The sequence below is a fragment of the Martes martes genome (genome assembly GCF_963455335.1).
Source record: "Martes martes genome assembly, chromosome: 17".
NCBI lineage: Eukaryota > Metazoa > Chordata > Mammalia > Carnivora > Mustelidae > Martes > Martes martes.
Window position 1 is genome coordinate 30,585,534 of NC_137905.1, and position 19,138 is coordinate 30,604,671.

The 19,138-nt window shown below is 42.8% G+C and overlaps 1 protein-coding gene across 2 annotated transcripts in view; it reads left to right on the plus strand.

Annotated features, from left to right (window-relative positions):
• TOX3 (TOX high mobility group box family member 3) overlaps positions 1 to 19,138 on the plus strand; it is a gene marked incomplete at both ends in the record, with an annotated part of 106,063 nt that overhangs the window by 59,343 nt on the left and 27,582 nt on the right. For both annotated transcript variants that reach the window (XM_080829586.1, XM_080829587.1), the window contains one exon: positions 17,783 to 17,848. In XM_080829586.1, coding sequence (XP_080685712.1) covers positions 17,783 to 17,848 — 66 coding nt within the window. The remainder of the gene's footprint in view (positions 1 to 17,782; positions 17,849 to 19,138) is intronic.

Consider the following 19,138-nt stretch of genomic DNA (forward strand, 5'->3'; position numbering starts at 1 on the left):
GAAGGGGATGTCTTTTTTCCTTTTCCTTTTCTGTCATCTCTGACTCAGCTGCTCCAGTAGCCCCTGATTATTCAGGCGATGGGGAGGGATATGAGTAGCGGCATGAGCACGGAGTAGTAGCCCTGTGCTCGTCACCACCGGAAACCCACCAGTTTCTGGAACCCACAGCACTTACAGTTCATAGGCGGGGCGAGGTCATTTCACTAATCCCCAAAGGTATGTCACTGCTTTATTGTAAGAAAATCTTTTTTGTCCATTTGTTCTAAGGAATTTTCCTTGACAGATATTTTTAGACTCTTGTTTATCTGTTGAGGGGTTATTTACATGCCATGGGCATAATGCTTGCCATCTTTCCTTCCATAATAAATCAGGAACTCATGAGGAGTATGCACATTTTCTTTATACCGGTGGCCCTTGACCAATGCAAGTTTGGACTGCATGGATCCACTGACATGTGGATGTTTTGGGTAGATACAGTACAGAACTCTAAATGTGTTTTCTCTTCCTTATGACTTTCCTGGTAACATTTTCGTTTCTCTGGCTTGCTATGGATTGGAAGGATACAGTATGTGTTATCTCCAGCATACAAAATATGTGAAAATTGACTGGTTACCTGTAGGTAAGCCTTCTGGCCAACAGTAGGCTGTCAGTAGTTAAGTTTTTTGGGAATCAAAGTTATATGTGGATTTTCAACGGTGTGGGGGTTGGTGCGCCTCGCCCCCACACTGTTCAGGAGTCCCTGTATGTGTGATTTGTCCTTAGCGACAGCATGCCCTCTTGCTCCTCCCCATCTGTATTCTCCCGCCAAACCTGGAGTATGTAGTTGAGGGGTTTTTGGATACGGTTCCCTGCTGTTGGAAGTCTGTCTGTCTTGCCTTCACAACTCCTCAAGGGCCGGGGGTCCTGTCCCTCCCTTGTATTTCTGCTCTGTGCTTTTTGTGAATGGCACAGGGTCTGGGTGTCATGAAACAAACAGGTACACTTCAGCCTCTGTATCTACCATCACTTATCCCTATCTTCTTCCTGAAACCTTCTCCTGACATCAGGAACACAGCCCTCTCTAAGGTGCATCTATAACCCTTGTCACTTTCATAGGCTCCTCTGCTGGGTCTACATCTGGGTCATTAAACACTTCAGTTCCTCAAGGTTCTGCCCTCGGTGGCTCTTCTCTCCCAGCTCTGTAGGTGCTCTCTCTCTCTCTCCGTAGGGCTCATTCGTGTCCCTGGCTTCGTTGAACATTTGTGCCCATGTCTCTCGCACACACACCATCTCTATTCTACACCTTTGCATCAAACTACAGACATCTCTTGGTGCCTCAATCCCAACACATTTAAAATACACCATGATTCAGCCCCCCTTCCCCCAAGACTCATTCTTTTCTGCCTCCCCTAGTTCCATGAATGACATTGCCTTGTGTCCAGTTATGCAGGCTCCAACCCTAGCTGCCTTCTTTGGCAGCCCCTTCTCACTCTCCCCTCTCAACTGATCAAATCCAGGGTCAAAATCCTGGGACTCCATCTACTTCTTAATTTTTCTCATCCTTCATCTCCCCCTGCCCCCACCCCCCGCCTCCGTCCTCCATTACCTCCTTAGTTCATGCTGCCATCATCTCTCATCTGGTCTGTTGGATTATTTTCCTAGCTGGTCTACCAGCATCCATTCCTAATCCATTCTGTGCTCTATGTCTTTCTTCATGGCATACTTCACAGGCGACATTTACCATATCCTCTCCTCTCATCTCACCTCTCCTCTCCTCTCCTCTCCTCTCTTCCCGTCCCCTCCCCTCCCCTTCTCTTCCCTTCTGTTCTCTCTTTTGGAGAGAGAGGGGTGGGAAGGGGCGGAGAGAGTCTTAAGCAGACCCCATGCCCAGCATGGGGCTCAGTCTCATGACCGAGATCATGACCTGAGCCAAAATTAAGAGTTGACGCTTAACCAACTGAACCACCCAGGCGCCCCTCACCATGTATTTCTCTAATCATGTGATTGTTCTTGTATCTCCCTGATCAGGGCTATGTGCTCTGTGAAGGCAAGGACTTTTTGGGCTCATGTTGTATTTTCAATACTGTAGCAAACTGCCTGGCAACATAGATGTTATCAGAATATGTTTGTTGTTAGAATGAGTACATGAATGAACAGTAAAAATAGATTATTGCTCTTTTTTATTTCCAGGATTTTTATTTACTTACACGCTTTATGCCGATAGAGATTAGGGAAATCCTTCCTGAGCAGTTCCATTGTAAATATATATTTTTTTCTGAGTACAGAACTAGTAGGTACTAATTTTAGAAAGCATACAAAAATAAAAGAAGAAAAATTACATCACACTGTGTATGGTTTTGAACCATGGTGTGTACACACTGGCCATTTTCCTACATCGTTAAAACCACTTCAGAACTGTTTAAAATAAAATGAATAAATTTGAGACCTACAACCTTTCCAGAATGTTTATAGTTGATGCAGTTAAGCTCTCAGAAAGACCTTACCTAGTTAATGGAGTTTCTCTACACTCCTGGAGTCCATATGGTTTGATGAAAGTTAGGCTGCATTTAAAGTGTATTACGTTGTGTTTAGCGTCAAAGGTACGTTTTCTACTTCAGTCCTGCTGCTACTTTGTAAAACTCCGTGTTATCCTCCCGGCCTTTCATCATTCACGTTCTCAAGAGCCAGGGTGAGGACACCTTGGTCAGTACTGGTCACAGAGCCACTCTCTGTACGGTTCCAAGTGACCTCATAAAGCATGGACTTCGGGGTCTGTCAATAGAAATGTAATCGTGTCTCTTTGGTTAAGTTACTTTTCTTGTATTAAAAACTGCCCTGACTAGTAGAGGCAGCAGCTTTTTTTTTTTTTAATTTTATTTATTTATGTGACAGAAAGAGATCACAAGTAGGCAGAGAGGCAGGCAGAGAGAGAGGGGGGGGAAGCAGGCTCCCTGCTGAGCAGAGAGCCCGATGCAGGGCTGGATCCCAGGACCCTGAGATCATGACCTGAGCCGAAGGCAGAGGTTTTAACCCACTGAGCCACCCAGGCGCCCCAACGCAGCAGCTTTAAAGTAAACTTTGGCCAACACTAGAGGCATCGGTATGTGAGGGTTTAGCTCATTTTTGAAAAAGGAGTGTGAGGGGAGTTTGTCACTGTTCGATGCTGGAATGAGATGCCGACTTGGTCTTTGCTCTGCTCTGCTCTGCTCTGTGGTCAATGCCAGAATCAAGAACTTTGACTCACTATAATGTATATCCTGTTATCTGGAAGGTTTATTTTCCCAATGGGGGAACCTCATCTTTTTTTTTTTTTTTTAATTTTATTTTTTTATTTGACAGAGATCACAAGTAGGCAGAGAGGCAGGCAGAGGGAGAGGGAGAAGCAGGCTCCCTGCCGAGCAGAGAGCCAGATTCGCGGCTGGATCCCAGGACCCTGGGACCATGACCTGAGCCGAAGGCAGAGGCTTAACCCACTGAGCCACCCAGGTGCCCCGGAACCTCATCTTTTACGTTAAACTCTGTTCTCTATGTACTCCCCACACCCCCTGCCCTGTTGTTCATTCGGATATCAGCTTCCCCGGCTTTATCACCTTACAAAAGTTATTAAAACTTAAGAGTGAAACAATTTGGGCAATAAGCATGGCTTTTGAGGGCATGGTCTTTCTGTGAGCGCTTATTTTTGGTATGGAATGCTTCCACAGCCCGATGGGGAAGGGAGTTGCTTATGGCCAGTACCAGATGGACACCCCTCATGGAATCTGTTACTTATCCCAGGGGGCCCTATTATACGGGGTTTGTTTTCAATATTAATCTTGATATGAAAGCAGCTGCAGTTCTTGAAAAAAAGAAAAGATCATACGTCTAACTTATTTTTATGGTAGCCGAAGAAATTTATAGATAGGCTTTATAGACGGATCTTACTTTTTCCCTCCGTTATTAACCGGCGCTGTGAAATGTGTAGCAATTTTTCCTTTGTGCCATATATATTCTTGCGCTAGTAGCAATGAGAAAAAAAAAATTTCTTTCTAGGAATAAATGGAGTCAGTACAGGTTGGTAGTGTGTATACTTGAGTCACCATAAAAAGGTGCTAACATTTTATTTTAAAGCTAAGCAGTTTGTCCTTTTGTGATAAAGTTTCTAAGCAAAAATTTCCTCCCCAAATAAGGTTGCGTTTTTTAACGGTGGTGTGTCAAGAGGGTGGGCAGTTTTTTTAGATAGTATCCGTAAACTGTCATTAGCTTAAAAAGCAGCCTCACAAATACGCTTTTATGATTGTTTTAAGATTTTTGCATCTGTTTTACCTCTGTTTTTTGGTTGCCTTTGCATTTATAACTGGATACAATTGTCCTTCATATATAGTTGAGTCACTCTTCTGGAATAGAATTGGGATTTTGCTGAAGTGCATAAAATTTGATATATGATTTAAGGAGAGCTGCTGACAAATTGCTGTATAATCACATCTCTTTAAATTCATGCAAGATAATGTTAAGGTAATCTTGAATGTATTAGTACACAACGACTTTTGGGGTTGTAAGAATAAAATGCCTCCTTTATTTAGGACTACTTAAATTCATTGTTATTTTATATGAAAATGCTAGAATAAGTTTGAGCTATATACCATATTAACATCGGCATCTTAACTGAATTCCATTTTTTTGTCTCCCAGATGAAATCCAAGAGATTTTATTTTATGGTTATGTTTAAGAAGCTATTAGCCTCATACTCCAATTAAAATATAGGTCTGGGGGGAAAAAAACAAAACCCCCTCTTTCAAAAATAAACGTGTTATGAAATCTTAAATTACATATTTTGGAAGAGCTGGTTTCAAGGAACGTAGTTTTCCTCCCTCCAGCCCCAAGACCTTATCCAAAGTGGGATTTGGAGTCTTGTGTGAGCCCTTTCTTAGTCAAAGATGTTAGATTAAAAAATAAACATAACTGGTAAGGTACAGGAAACTAATGAAAGCTGTACGATCACCCATCTGGTAAAAAGTTGTCCCTACAGAATTCAGGCAATCATAAAATCACAGAAAGATGTATGTAATCAAGATGTTCTTGCAGTGTGAGCAAAAGCTCCGGGCCACCAGGCTATAAAACTCTAGCCCTGACCTGTTCTAGTAGCCAAGACCCTGCCAGTAGTTTTTCTTAAATGCTCATTCTTATCAAGTAGCTGAGCCTTTTTTCTTAACTTTTGGAAATGATAGATGTGAATTCATAGGCGTGAATCCTGTTTGATTTAAATAATGACATATCTGGTTGGTATCTTCTTGTCACTGATGATTTTTGAATAAAGTAGGCCTGCGGTATTTGGTTTATCAAATATGATTGAGACTGGAAAACAAACACATGAAATCACTTACAGTTCTCCAGGAAGAATTCATAGATTTGTTGCTCTTTTTAAAATGTTAGCCTTAGCATACCATGTTACACTGTTTCTATTTCTTGATGTATGTGCAGCAGGGGGGAAAAAAAGCAACAGAGTATTTATGTATATGGAGAGCTTCCTAGCTGACAACCAACTAGTTGATACATACTGGAAATGCATTTAAGTAATCCTTGATTGCAGGCAATAGTCTTACACGTAGATCCATCTAAAGTCAGCGTAATGCCCACTTGAAGAAAGACCCCTGATTGTGTTTGGATAGTGCAGAAACAATAATCTTGTAATATTTATTTTTAAAATACTTGAATGTCTTTTGTTTATGCTGAATGTGTGGACTGATCGGTATCAGGGTTTCTCAGTTTTGCTACTGTTGACATTGTGGACAGGATCATTCTTTATTGTGGGCGCTGTTCTGTGCATGGTAGGATGTTTAGCAATATCCTTCTAGATGCCAGGAGCAGCCTCTAGTCGTGACAGTAAAAACTCTGCAGACATTATCAAATGTTCCCTGGCGGGGGGAGGGGGCAAAACTGCCCGTGGTTGAGAATGTGTGATCTGCAGACCTCTTTGCTTCTCTCTGCCTCTCTACGTCTATGGCTTTATCTGCCATTTCTGTATTAGCATATTTGTTCTAGGCACCTGAACACCCTACACTTTAAGAACACTGCATTTTCTACTTCAGAGGTCAAAGAACAGAAGACCAATAATAGAAGTCATGGATGTTTTGGAGGAATTCATGATAAATCATAATTATAGGGACCAACTGAAATGAGAGAGGGTGAGCTTTACCATTGGTTAATAGAGTTTCGTTACGGAACTCAAGAAATGCTGTAATTGGTTAAAACGTTTTCATTTAAAAACCACTGAGGGATACTTGGCTTCATTTGTTGGTCCTTTTTTTACATTTGAAATTTCATACAGTGCGCAAGGAACACCGCCCAGGAGACTTACTAAGGGTGTTTGGTATAAATAGGTCACATCATTAGAGACCTTAAAGTTTGTTTTCGGTGGAAAGTCTCTGAGGCCCTTAGTCATTTGACTGCAGCATAAACCATGGAGTCTGGAAGCATGAGGAAAATAACTCTGACTTTCTCTTCTCTGATTTTCCCTTTCTGTTCTGTTTCAAGGCTTGGCCGTACTTTGGTTGATGTTAATGGTGGTTCACCTGAATTCGATGTGGACGGAATCACATGTACAGAAAAAGAAATAGTTTGGTTACAGGTTTTTAATGCCACCGAAGCTGCCAATTGGAAGTACTTCTGAGCTTGACCCCGAGGCACCGCCTTATCAGTTGAGGACCTACTGTGTGCCAGGCAATGGTGCTCGGTGGTCAGTGGGGCTCTCATATAGCCTCTGCCCTCAAGGGAGACAGGTGCGGAAGTAGATCACTTGAGCACAGTACAGAGAGACACACAGCCTGCCTTGGAGCTTGGAGGAGGAGAACTCAGTGCAGTCAGCGGTGAGCAAGGTGGTCCCCAAGGAGGACTTTTCCGAGGGGCTAGTTCTCTACCATCCTTGCTGATGATACCTACTGTGTGCTTCAGGGGGAATCCATTCCCTGTAAACGAATTCACACTGAGGTGCTTCTACCACATGAGATCTAAGTTATTATTCCTCCCAGAGATACTAGAATCTATCATGAGACACAGCCCTTTCGAAACGCACGTGAGGCAGTCTACTGCGGCTAGTGATGGAAATCTGCACGTGACGGTCAAAACTTCAGGGGCCACGGTCTTTCTGGTTCTAATCCTGACCTCAGAGAAAGTAGCCACCTTTTCCATCCGGACTAATCACTACTCTTAGCTATCATTTCAGTGCTTTTCAAGAAACCAGAACAGACCAAGCACATCTGTTTCACAAGTCGCTGGCATTACATAAAAAATGCCCACGGTTTGCTTGGAACAATTGAAAACACACAGAATAGGCATTATTCTTCTCTCTGGAAAATGTGCTCCGAATCGTATTATCTTCTGCTTCATGTTGGCTGTTCTTCCCCTCACTCGGGTGTTTTTTCTTGCTGCCACCTACAAGCATGTGCGAATCTCCTTTTATCCATACAGCATGTTTGAGCTAAACCTCTCCAAAGTATGCTCTGTGCCTGTTGGCTCCTGTTTCAGCCCTCCTGCTGCTGTCTCTGCCAAGAAGTATCCCCATTTCTTTGTCAACCAGGCCCATTTTTGTGACATTAGGCCTTTGCCCAAGTGGTTTTCTCTACAACGATGCTCTTGTCTCACCAGCAAGCTCCTACACATCCTTCAAGGCCCCACTCAGGTGGCTTCTCTTCTTTGAAATCTGCTGACTGTTCATGGGGTGTGCTTTGCATTCTATCCATACACAGTAGCACCTGCCACCTGGAGTCTGAGTCTTTCATGTTTTTTCTACCTAATATCCACCATTATCTCTTTTAGATTATAGGCACTTAATAAATACTATGTATAATATTTCCATCACCCATTTATTTTTCCCGATGATCAAAGTCCTAGCTTTCCAGGCTCCTCACGCTCAGCTTTCTGACATTTACCAAGTGCCTCGTCCATCTAAGACCATTTGCTGGGGGACCTCATGTTGTCTCTCTTCTAACACAGCCCAGTCCCCCTAAAGCTCCTTTCTTCTGCCCTTAGAAGTAAAGAAACAGAAGTTCAGAGCGGTGACACGAAGCAGCTTACCTGATGATCTTCAACTTGTAAGTGATGGACCTGGGATTTGAACTTGGATCTCTCTGGCCCGTTCCTTCACTCACACGTTCAACAAATATTTACTGAGCACCTACAAACCGTGGGCCACCCATTGCCCCAGGGCCAGAGGAAACCACATGGAACCAGTTGTGAAGCTACATAAAGTGTGGAGCCAAAAGCTACATAAAGTGTGGAGAGGGGAGAGAGTGGTCAGGTCAGGAGGAGGGCACATGCACAGGCCCAGAGAAGAGAGTGAGGAGTAGTTTGGGGCAGTGTGCTTGGGTCTTAGTGAGGAGGGAGTCTGGAGAAGCAACCAGCATCCGCATCATACAGGAATTTGGATTTTACTGTAAATATCATTGGGGAGCCGTTGGAGTTCTTTGAGTCATAAAACTCTCCTATTCTGACGATAGAAGCCGTGACAGTGTACGAAACAGACTTGCGTGGTCTGTTTTGGTGTCTGCAGGGCTCACTGGAGTGTTACCTTGCCATTAGTACAGATGGAAAAGGTGGCTTTTTAGGTACAAACCCATTCAGTCCTCAAAACCCTGAAGTGCACGGAGGCCCAGTGGCTGGTGTGCAGTTCCATGGCTAGCAAGTACATCAGGTGGGATTCGAACTTGTCCTTAAGACCAGTTCAGTGACTGACCTACTACCAACCCACAGCTACTGTGGCAGGACTGAAGTTCAAAGCCACTTAGTGTGACTCTCAAGATGAAGTGTTCTCCATATTTGAGTCTTCCCACTCTTGATTCTGCCCAGTCTAGACACCTGCAGCCTCATGCCTGCCTTGAAGTCTTACCTGGTCTTGTTTCCAGTTTTTCCCTGTAATTAACCTTGTCCACGTCAGACTATCTGTGTGCTCGGGGCTGGGTTTTCCATCTTTCTCTCTCTCCTTCTTCCTCCCAACAAAATCTTTCACAGACCTTGAGATTTAGTGCATTTCAAAGTGTTAAGATTGGCCTTGGGGGCTCTCCAGGGCCTGGCTGCCTGCCATCTCCCCCAGCCTCCACCCCCCACCCCAGTCACGGGCACCTCCCTGCGGCCACATTGGTGGTCTCTGTGTTGTTCGTGTAGGTCTGCAGCTTCGCATACTCTGTTCCCTCCGCCTGGGATGCCCCCTCCTTCCCCCTCCTTCCTCGGTTCAAGACGTGTTCCTCAGAGTGGAACAAGTTCCTCATTCCCTCTTGGTTCTTCTGAATGAGCATGTCATTGGTCAGTGTCGCTCCCTGACTTGGCCCTTAGGTTGAGAAATGTTTTGCCCTAATCTCCCTAACTGGGTTGTCATCCCTTAAAAGCAACAAGAGTATCTTCTACTTCTACTTCTTGTCTTAGGAAGGGTAGATGTATTCCCCAGATGTATGCTACTAGTTGGCATCTAGTAGGTACTGGGTTTAGAGTTGGTAAGGCCTTGTTGGGGGTGGGGGTGCATGGAGAAACCAGAATTACACCAAAGAGGTGATCACTTAGCCCTCTGTGCAGCACGACTGGCTTCTTTTTGTTGGTGTGTGTTTAAGGCAAATCAGGCCTTTCTTTTTCCATTCTCTGAATATTGGTGATGCTTGCCGGCTGGGCCAGTCCCAAAGATTGCTCCATTTTTGTTAAAAAGAAAACTTGATTTGGGAAGCCTAGGATCCTCTCCTCTGCTTCTAATTGTTTTTCTGATATTAAACAAGTGCAGTTGGGTTTGAGAGGGTGTTGTGGGGTTTTTTTTTTTCCCTTGCCACCTCTAACTAGTCCAGATGGTTATGCAATTTACAGACTCAAATGTGTCCAGATCATGAAAATCCAAAGGCCCCCGTGTTTGGGTAGAGTCCATATGTTTAGGCATTGTTGTCCCTTGTGTGGGTGCACAGAACTTGTTGAGGAAATCTAGTAGTGGAACTTGCAATCCCTACTTGATCCAACTTAAGATGTTCCCATCCTTCCTTCTGCACATGAGGGTTGGGTGAGGGGCTGATGGTCCCCTCATGGCTGGTTCCATTTTCCTGTAAGTGAGGACGGCCAGAAGAGATTGGAAATAATAGAGCCGAGCCTTTGTTGCTCTAAACAAAACAGCTCATGCCCCATCAACATTTCCATCAGATCATCATCAGATGTCTGGAAAGGTTTATTAAAAAAAAATTCCATATTTGTCTAAAAGGAATGAGGCTAGTCGTTTTCAAATATTAGTGTGTCCTAGAATTCCTGAGAAGCTGGTTAAACATACAGATTCGTGGGGCCCCGCCACCTAGAGATGCTGATACAGTAAACTTTGGGGAATTGAGTAATTCCCATTTTTAACAGGCATCTGCTCAACCTGGTCAGTTGGCGTTCCCTGGTGCCCAGAGTTTGAGATACTCTGACCTAGCCGATAAAGCAAACATTATTTTTTTTTTTTTAAAACAGAGTATTTTAAATTAGGAAAAAAAAATCAACTGTCCTATTTATCACTAAATATTTAATACTGAAGATTCTTGCCCCGTTGATGTTAGGTTATTGGCTTTTTCTTCTCTGGATTCTCTGCCTGCAGACCCAAATCAGTCTGATTCCCTGCAGTGTGTTTTCAGCCACCTCCCCTTCACACTCCAACCCCACCCACCCAGGCCTCTATATCTTCTCTATAAAAGGGTTGGTGCATTTTCTAGAACAAAGCTTTTTTTTTTCCCCCAAGCCCAGTATCTCTACTGTTTAAAATATTAATTTTATTAGAATATAGAGCTCTTTCTTGGGGTGCCTGGGTGGCTCAGTGGGTTAAAGCCTCTGCCTTCGGCTCAGGTCATGATCTCAGGGTCCTGGGATCGAGCCCCACATCGGGCTCTCTGCTCAGCAGGGAGCCTGCTTCCTTCTCTCTCTCTGCCTGCCTCTCTGCCTACTTGTGATCTCTGTCTGTCAAATAAATAAATAAATAAATCTTTAAAAAAAAAAAAAAAAAACTCTTTCTTGTTTCTTCTTTTTTCGCATAGGTATGGTTAGGGCTGGAACCTGTGGGGATAGATGCCTGGTTTCTCCTTTGGCTTGAATTTCAGGCGCTTAGATGGGGCCTGGAGAGCAGTTCTGCATACCAGCATTTCCCATCTGGAAATGCATTTATTTGTTGGTTCATTCAGTGCAGATTTGTTGAACACCTACTATTTATCAAGCTCTCTCCTTGGCACTGGGACATCAGCGCAAACAGCGCAACACATGCTTATCCTCATTGAATTTACTTCTAGTTGGGGGAGAAAGACAATAAACATGTTACGTGGAAAAGTGTTGCAGCAAAGAACAAGATGGGGAAGAGGGATAAAAGTGGTGGAGGAGGAGGAGAGCTGCAAAGACATTTGATAGCGTAGTCAGAGTGTGACATCTGAGAAAAGCCTCCAAAGGATGGGAAGTGAGAGAGGCATGAGGACATTGCTGGGGATGATGGCTCAGGTAGAGGAAGCAGCTGGTACAAAGGCCCTGAGGTCAGAATGTGTCTGGGGTCCTGCAGGAACAACAGGGAAGCCAACAGGGTTAGGGTAGGATAAGCAAGGGGGAGAACATTGTCCAAGGGTCAGAGAAGAAATGGGGAGCCATTGTGAAGTCTTGGCTTCTTCCCTGAGGGAGTAGGAAGCCATTGGAAGTTCTGCACAGAGGAGAGATGGGCTCTGACTTAGGTTTTCAGGGGATCTCTTTGGCTCTGTGCTGAGAATACACTGATGGACAGCATGTTAGAGATGGCAGGACCAGCTGGGAGGTGACTGCTGTGGCCCACGAGGGGATGGGTGGCTTGGGCCTGGGTGACAAAGTGGTCAGCCGTGGGGGCATAACCGGAAAGATGAGCCAACGGAATCTTTGATGATTTGACGGGGGCAGGCAGAAAGAGTGGATTCAAGGATGATTTGTGGCCTGAGTCACCGGAAGTGAGTCATCTCCCCATCAAAGGAGATGGGGAAGGCTGTGGGTGGAGCGGGTTTGGGGAGAAGATGAGGAATTCAGTTTCGTGCCTATGATCGAGCCTGCCTATTGACATCCAAATGCAAATGCTGTAGGCAGTTGGATAGATGAGTCTGGCACCCGGGAGATAATTATCTAGGAGTTTTTAGCATATGGAAAAGGCAAATAATATTTTTGAAAGTTTATTTTCTTAAAAAAATCTTGCTTTATATTTGAACCTGTTAATATATCTATGCATATGTATATGCATGTGTATAATTATACATATGTGTGTACATCAGCCTCTCTCTGTATTTAACTGTATATACATAATTAGCAGACGTGTTTGCGCACGTCTGTATATCTTCTCCAACTCATTATACCTTCTGGTCCATTGTTGGCAGTGTTTCGTGTCCAGGCTGTGGTCTCGTCCATAACCTTTGGTATAGACCGTCTTTACTGCAGGTGCACCCAATAATCACCAGTATTTATTGTCATCTGTCCTATTGGACTTGTTGTGTTCACTCTTTGGGGCTGTCTATCTTGAAACAGACGACCGCTGCTGGAAATGGTGAAAACTTGGTTATCTCCGGGAAGTTCTTTTCTGCAGGGGTGGGTAGCTGAGCTTTTGAGAGTGCGTGAACTATGCGAGTGAGCGGGGCTCTGCCCTTCCCTTCACGTGACCGTGCTTGGCCCGCTGGAGCCACGATGGCACAGTTCATTTGGGTAAGCAACTTGACCGATGTCCTTACTGAGGCATCAGATTGGATGGTGTTTCCTAACAAATATAATGGGGAGAAAAGAAAAGAGAATTCGAAGGATTATCTTTTTTTTTTTAAGGATTACATTTGTGCCATTTAGCTGTTTGATACCCTGTAGTTAATGCTGCTTTATTAGAAGCCCATACAATTCTTTACATGGGCGTCAAAATAATTTCAGGGGAAATGATGTTGTGTGGACGCATCGGGCTGGAGTATTTTGTCTTGTGATTACAGATGGGTTTTTGTCTGTGCTGCTCTACTTTCTTCCAGGCCTTTTGCTGGACAAGCTAGAATTAACAATCTCCATTAATTTACTTTGGCACTTCACACGGTGAGACAGGCCATGAACACGATGGTTTCTAATAAATTTTTTTTAGAAATCCTGCAATGCTCCTTTTTAATTGATGTCCTTCATAAATTGTATTTGCCGAAGCTGTAATTATTCATCAAGCAGCCAAAGCAAATCTACCTCCAGGTACAATGAAGATGTTCTTTTGTGAAATTATTAAGATACAGAAGTTCGACAGGCAGAGTAATTTAGTTCTGCTTTATAATTATATCTTTGGGGATTATATCTTTGGGGATCACATCTATTAGAGCCTATCAAAGTGGAAAGGACTGATCATCCCCAGTGTACTTTATAGATGCCCCTGCCTTGTAGTGACCATTTCCCCCAATATATAAGCCCTTGGAAACCGTTGGAGTTGGACTCTTTCACAATGTTTTTATACACTCTTTGCCATAGGTAACTCCCTGTTTCACCCGAAGTTCATTTAGTTTATTTGAAATATTTTGTTTTGACTCCAGAAATCACATTATAAAACCTTATATTGGTTGAGTTAGGGATCTTCCAAGGAATATCCCTGAACAGCTACTATCTAGAAAGTTTGGAAATCAGCCAATTAAGATGACCCGGAATGCATAATTTTTAGAAATTCTTACTCAGGTGATTCACAAAATGCGTGAAGTTTACCATGGTACAAAATGAGGATATTAGCTTTGGTAAGGATTCAGGGAAAATAAAAGAGTATTGTTAACAAAGGCTTTGGAACAAGGTTTCACAGAGTGTTCCCACAGACTGTTGTGGGGGAATGCAAAAGCAGCGTTCCATGGCAAATTTGGGGAAAGGGGGAGGGTTTACCATCTCCCACTTAAAGAAAAATATAAGTTTCATCCAGATAGGAACTTTGTCACCTTTCTCACCATTTTGTGGCCAGTGCCTTGCACACAGGAAGTGCATAAGTAAATGTTTGTTGAATGAATGAGCTGCAGGACTTCTCAGAACATTGAACTTGGTGTGTTGGGCACTGTGGCTCATCAAAGAGGGGCAGTGGTCTGCAGCCTTTCTCAAACTTAAGAGCCTTGGAACTCTTCCCTTGAGGAGCATTTTCCCAGAATGAGGTGCCTGGAAGTACCTCCCGGGAAATTCTAGCCCTGAGTAAAACTGATGAAAATGGAGTCTTAACCTTGAACTGATCATTGAGTGAAATAGGCAAGGTTTTGTGGCCCTTGGAACATAAGTGATACATATTGTGAGGCAAGAGGGATGCCAGACTCCCATGCTTACATCCATGATTTTGGCCATTGACCTTTAAAAGCCTCAGTCTGTTTACCTGTTAAATAGGGATAATAATGACGTTTTTTCCTATCTTGTTCTGGGGTAAATAAATTGCATTTAGTCACACTTGGGAAAGTTAAAGGAAGTAATGTATGTAGAGGGTTTCTCATGATAATTATTATTATTACTATCATTATTGTCTCAATATCATCGTAAAAAAATGATGAAATTGCTCCAGTTAAGATGTGTGATTATGAGACACTGAAGTTAAAAAAATAAAATGTGATCAATCTTTCTAAACAGCCTTCCAACAAACATTGGAATGTTTATAATATGCTGGGCATTGTTGTTGATTTTGGGGGGAGACAGTAGTGAATGCAGTGAAGGCCCTTTCCCCCATGGACCTAGGGATTTTTTGTAATATATTGTGTTTACCGATGTCTCTGTCTCTTAGAACATAAAGTAAATTTAATTGTACACAATTCAGTTAAAGTTAATTGTTCCAAGGTCATTATATTAGAGATCTGCCCCAAAGGATCACTTTTTCTCTCAGAATCAGATCTGTTCATACACAAAACGAGTAGAGGAGGATTCATAGGTCACATTTTAAAATAAAACAAATTAAGCTAGTGTTACCAGATAAGGTAAATCAGATGGAGAGTGGCATCCCTTTCACCCTGATCAGTTTAACCACATTGCAGAGTGGCCAAATTCAGCAAGTAAAAATACACAGTGGCCTGTTATAGTTGAATCGTAGATAGAGAACCCCTTTTTTTTAAGTATAAGTATATCCCAAAATATAAGTATATACCAAATAATGCATGGGACATACTTACACTTGAAGTTCTTTATTTGAAAACCAAATTTAACTGGGTACCCTCTGTCTTAACCAGCTACCCTACCATGTTGAACCAGGGGCCCAGCCACCTGGGCCAGAGAGAGAGAGGCCGTTCCCCGCCTAAGTCAGTATTTGCGGCATCTTTGTAGGAGAGGTTTTTTTTTTTTTTTTTTTTTACCCCAAACTGAACGGAAAACCTTTGCTTCTATTTCAAATGATTTATAACTGTTCCCGCCTGATCGCCAAGTGTTTCCAAATTAAAAGCCATTAATTAAGGCCTTATATAGATACAAAAGATATGCAAGGAGTGCTTTGTAATTCCAGCCCAGTACTTCAGGTGAGAGCTTTTCAAATTACGTGGACCACTGGAGCCACCTGCTTGACTAAACGCAGCGCGGCGGGCCTGTGGCTCATCAGCACACCGCGGTGCCAGCGTTGTTACTGATTTTTCTCATTTCTCCAGGGCAAATACTAATTAATGGATACAATTCACAGCTGATTAGCTGTAGTTTCTTCAGTAATTACATTCGTAGACTAACTGTTCAGAAGAGGATTTCTAACCCAGTTCTTACTTCACTCTAAGCTTAATTTGTTTTTTGAATTGTTTAGGCCCTTAGTTTAATAGCCATTTTATTTTTCTTTGTTGTTTTAGGTGCTATTAGATAATAAGTGAGTTTAATCTTAAAAAAAAAAATTACTCTCTGATAATGAGCTGCTTTCCTTAAACGGATTTCTAATTCCCCAGCAAAACCTACATTTAAATCACGTTAAAGCTGGGATGCAGGCTGCCGGGCGACCTGGAGAAGCGGGACGGGTGCCTGGAGTGCACGTCGTGACCCAGGTTCTCAGACGACACCCCAAAAAGAGTGTTCGGAAGGGAGGCCTTGAGATTTTATCCTAGCATCATTAATTCATGGAAAATTCCAAGACAGAAACCTATGCTTTTTCTTGCATATAATTAACATTGTAGAAAAATGGGGGGAAGATGTCGGTGTCTGGGGAGGGGGCAGCATTGCACGTTGTACTTTTTTACATGTACTCCCATGTACTTTTCTTAATCTTAAAATTATTTTTAAACCCCTGTATTGAAATACAGTGGACACACAACAAACTGTGCACAGTTCACGCAGACGCCTTCGTGAGTCTGGAGACAAGTATACGTGGGTGAAAGCATCCCCCCACATTTTTGGTATCACACGCCTTCAGAGAGACCAGATAAAGGTCTTTCGTAAGTGCTAACAAATACATCTTTCAGAAATCCTTATAAAGATGTTTATCCAAATGAATCTGGGGCTCATTGTGTGAGTATGTATTTAGGGGTCGTTTTCCAGGGTGGGATTTTGCTTCCATAGACCAGAGCGGCATGCCGGAGCCATTAGAGCCTTTCGTGTAAATCCCGCTTAGTTCTTGGATCCCTGACATGATAAAGTGTAGCGTGTCAATCCCGCGTCCGTGCGCGGATCTTACAGGTTGAGTCAGGGGCTGAAAGCCCCCTAGAATTGCTGAGGGGAGGATTACGTGGGTCTTCCATGTCTATATTTATTCTCTACATTTACCTGTCCGTGTATCTGTATTTCTCTCTCTCTTTCTCTCTCTCACTCCTTGGGAAAGTTACGCCTTTTACTTTAAGTAATTAACTAGCTCTGTTTACATTAGAGAATGGACATATACATTTCACCCTTTGGAGGCCAAACCTGTGTGTTATTTGATGCACTGAAGGCAGGAAACAATACGCGTTATAAAAAAAGAAGGGCATTCTTCCACCAGGGAAAGATGATGAAAATAATATAGCTCCAAATAATTATGCTCACGGAGCCTTTCCGTATTGCCAGACTGATAACGAAATGTTTAAAGCAACAAAACGTGCCTACTTATACCATCTGAACCTGAAAACACATTTCTGGCAAAATCCAAGTTTTACATTTTGATAACAGGTCTGTCGCAGTAAAGAGCTTATGTCTGAAATGCTGATACAGTCTTATTTGTGATGGTATGAATAGGCTATTGTGTTAGGGAATTAAATAAAAATTGCTGTGTTCATAGGATCCCGCTTATTTTTTAAACCTCTTTGCACTGAATGTTACATTGAGAGATTAAATATCACTGTTTTCAACAGCTCTGATGGACACAGATAGCGTTTTCAACTGTGTTTGGAGATTAAAAAAAAAATTCTTTCGTCTCATTATTTATTTATATTCATGCCACACCCCATTCACGAGAAAATAGAATTTGAGTCCCGAGAATTGAATTCTGTTCCCTTTATTTCACATTTTAACCTCCTCACACTTGTGACATCTGTTCCTGAAAAGTATACTGCGAAATCCCAACATGCTCTAAAAATGTGTCAAGGTGATTTTCTTGGGAACTTTGCCTTCCGCCCTCTGGCAAAGGCTGGTTCAGCAAGCCACACCCACTCATGGCCAGTTGGCCAAATGTTTGTACATTGTCTCCCTTCGCCGCCCATCTTGATGAGGAACACCATTTTCTAGAATTTTCAAGTTAGCTTAACTCTGTGCTCTCTTTCCTGAGAGAAGCAGCCGACAGCACGTAGCACAGAGCCTCTGTCCCAGGCCCCATTTGGTCTGAGGAAAACCACTCTTTTATCTTATGACACCGCCATTCTTGCCAAATCCCATCTGAGTATTAGGGAAACCATGAGGATTCTTTATTTTTCTGCATATTAACGTAAAACAATCTGTTTTCTTTCAGTTCGGGAGTAACAATAATTACATGAACATGGCTGAGGCAAACAGTGCTTTCTTTGCAGCCAGTGAGGTAGGTGTCTGCCTTCATATGTCTGTTCGTGTTTTGTGTGTCATTTAGATGGTTTAAAAGGCTTGCAGGGAAAAAGCAAAGTATCGAATTTATCTGTCTTATGTGGTGCAAGGGAACGACTCTGGAGGAGAAACGAGAAAAACCTTTTGGAAAAGAAAATGACCTGACAAGTCTATCACTTGTCCAGAGGCTGTTACCAACGTTAGTAATTCACACACCTCTCTTGATGGAAAGAAATGCTCATGCAAACGAAAGTGAATACGTAAGAAAGTACATAAAATCTACCTTCCCCAAATTGGTATCTGAGCAAATCAAGTGGTGATTTTGAAACTTAGGGTGGAAGTGACTTTCAATAGAAAATATTTCAACTTCGCTGAGCTCTGGAGATAATTTCATTAAGATGCCCTGGTTGGGGTAAGGATGTGGCAGGGTAGTATTATGGTTTCTTGGGTCTTCAGGGGAGTGATATGAAGCGAGTGTTTTGTTTTCTCATTAGAGTCCCCACAGCCTGTTACAGTGTCTGGTACTTAGTAAATGTTTAGTGAATACAGATAGAATGAATGAACGAAAGGATATGTTCCAAAACTTGGCCATGGGGGGAAAACTGGGTGGCAGACTCGAGAGGCAGCACCACGTGGGCTCTGGGTCTGTCTAGAACGTACTGGAACAAAGGGATCAAACGTCTTCTTGTTGCTGTTTTTACTACATGCCCTGCTTACTGTCCTATCGCTGTTTTCTGGGCTCACTGGCTGGCCCTCCAGAAAAACCTCGATCTTGACGAGATCAAGAGAACAGTTTCCTAAAAAAAAAAAAAAAAAAAAGGCAAACCGTGAGATTTCCGATTTTTAAAACAAGAACACACAGGTGAAAGTGGTCCAAATGGGACATTTCCTCCTGGGGTTCCTGTAATAAAAAGTCTTCATTTTCCCAAATACATTCTCAAATATAGGAAACTGAACTAACTTGACCCCAGAGGATGAAAATCATAATGGCTTTGTAAATGATCTCGGTACAGGGAAGCGAGTGGTACGAAAGAAATTAACTTGGAGAAATTAGTAGAAAAAATGAGGAATCAGGAATTAAGGGTATTCGTAGATGAATCGTTTTTTCCAGTGACCACCCTCTCTCTCACCAAGAAGACGGCCCAGATAAGGGATATTGTCTGGCACTGGCTGCTGTGTTGTTTGTGATAATGAACACAAACCCCATCTGTAAGGACAACATGATGTTTCATTCTGTAGGATTTTTTTCCCTACATTTGAATCAAACATTGATGAAAGCTCTACTGCC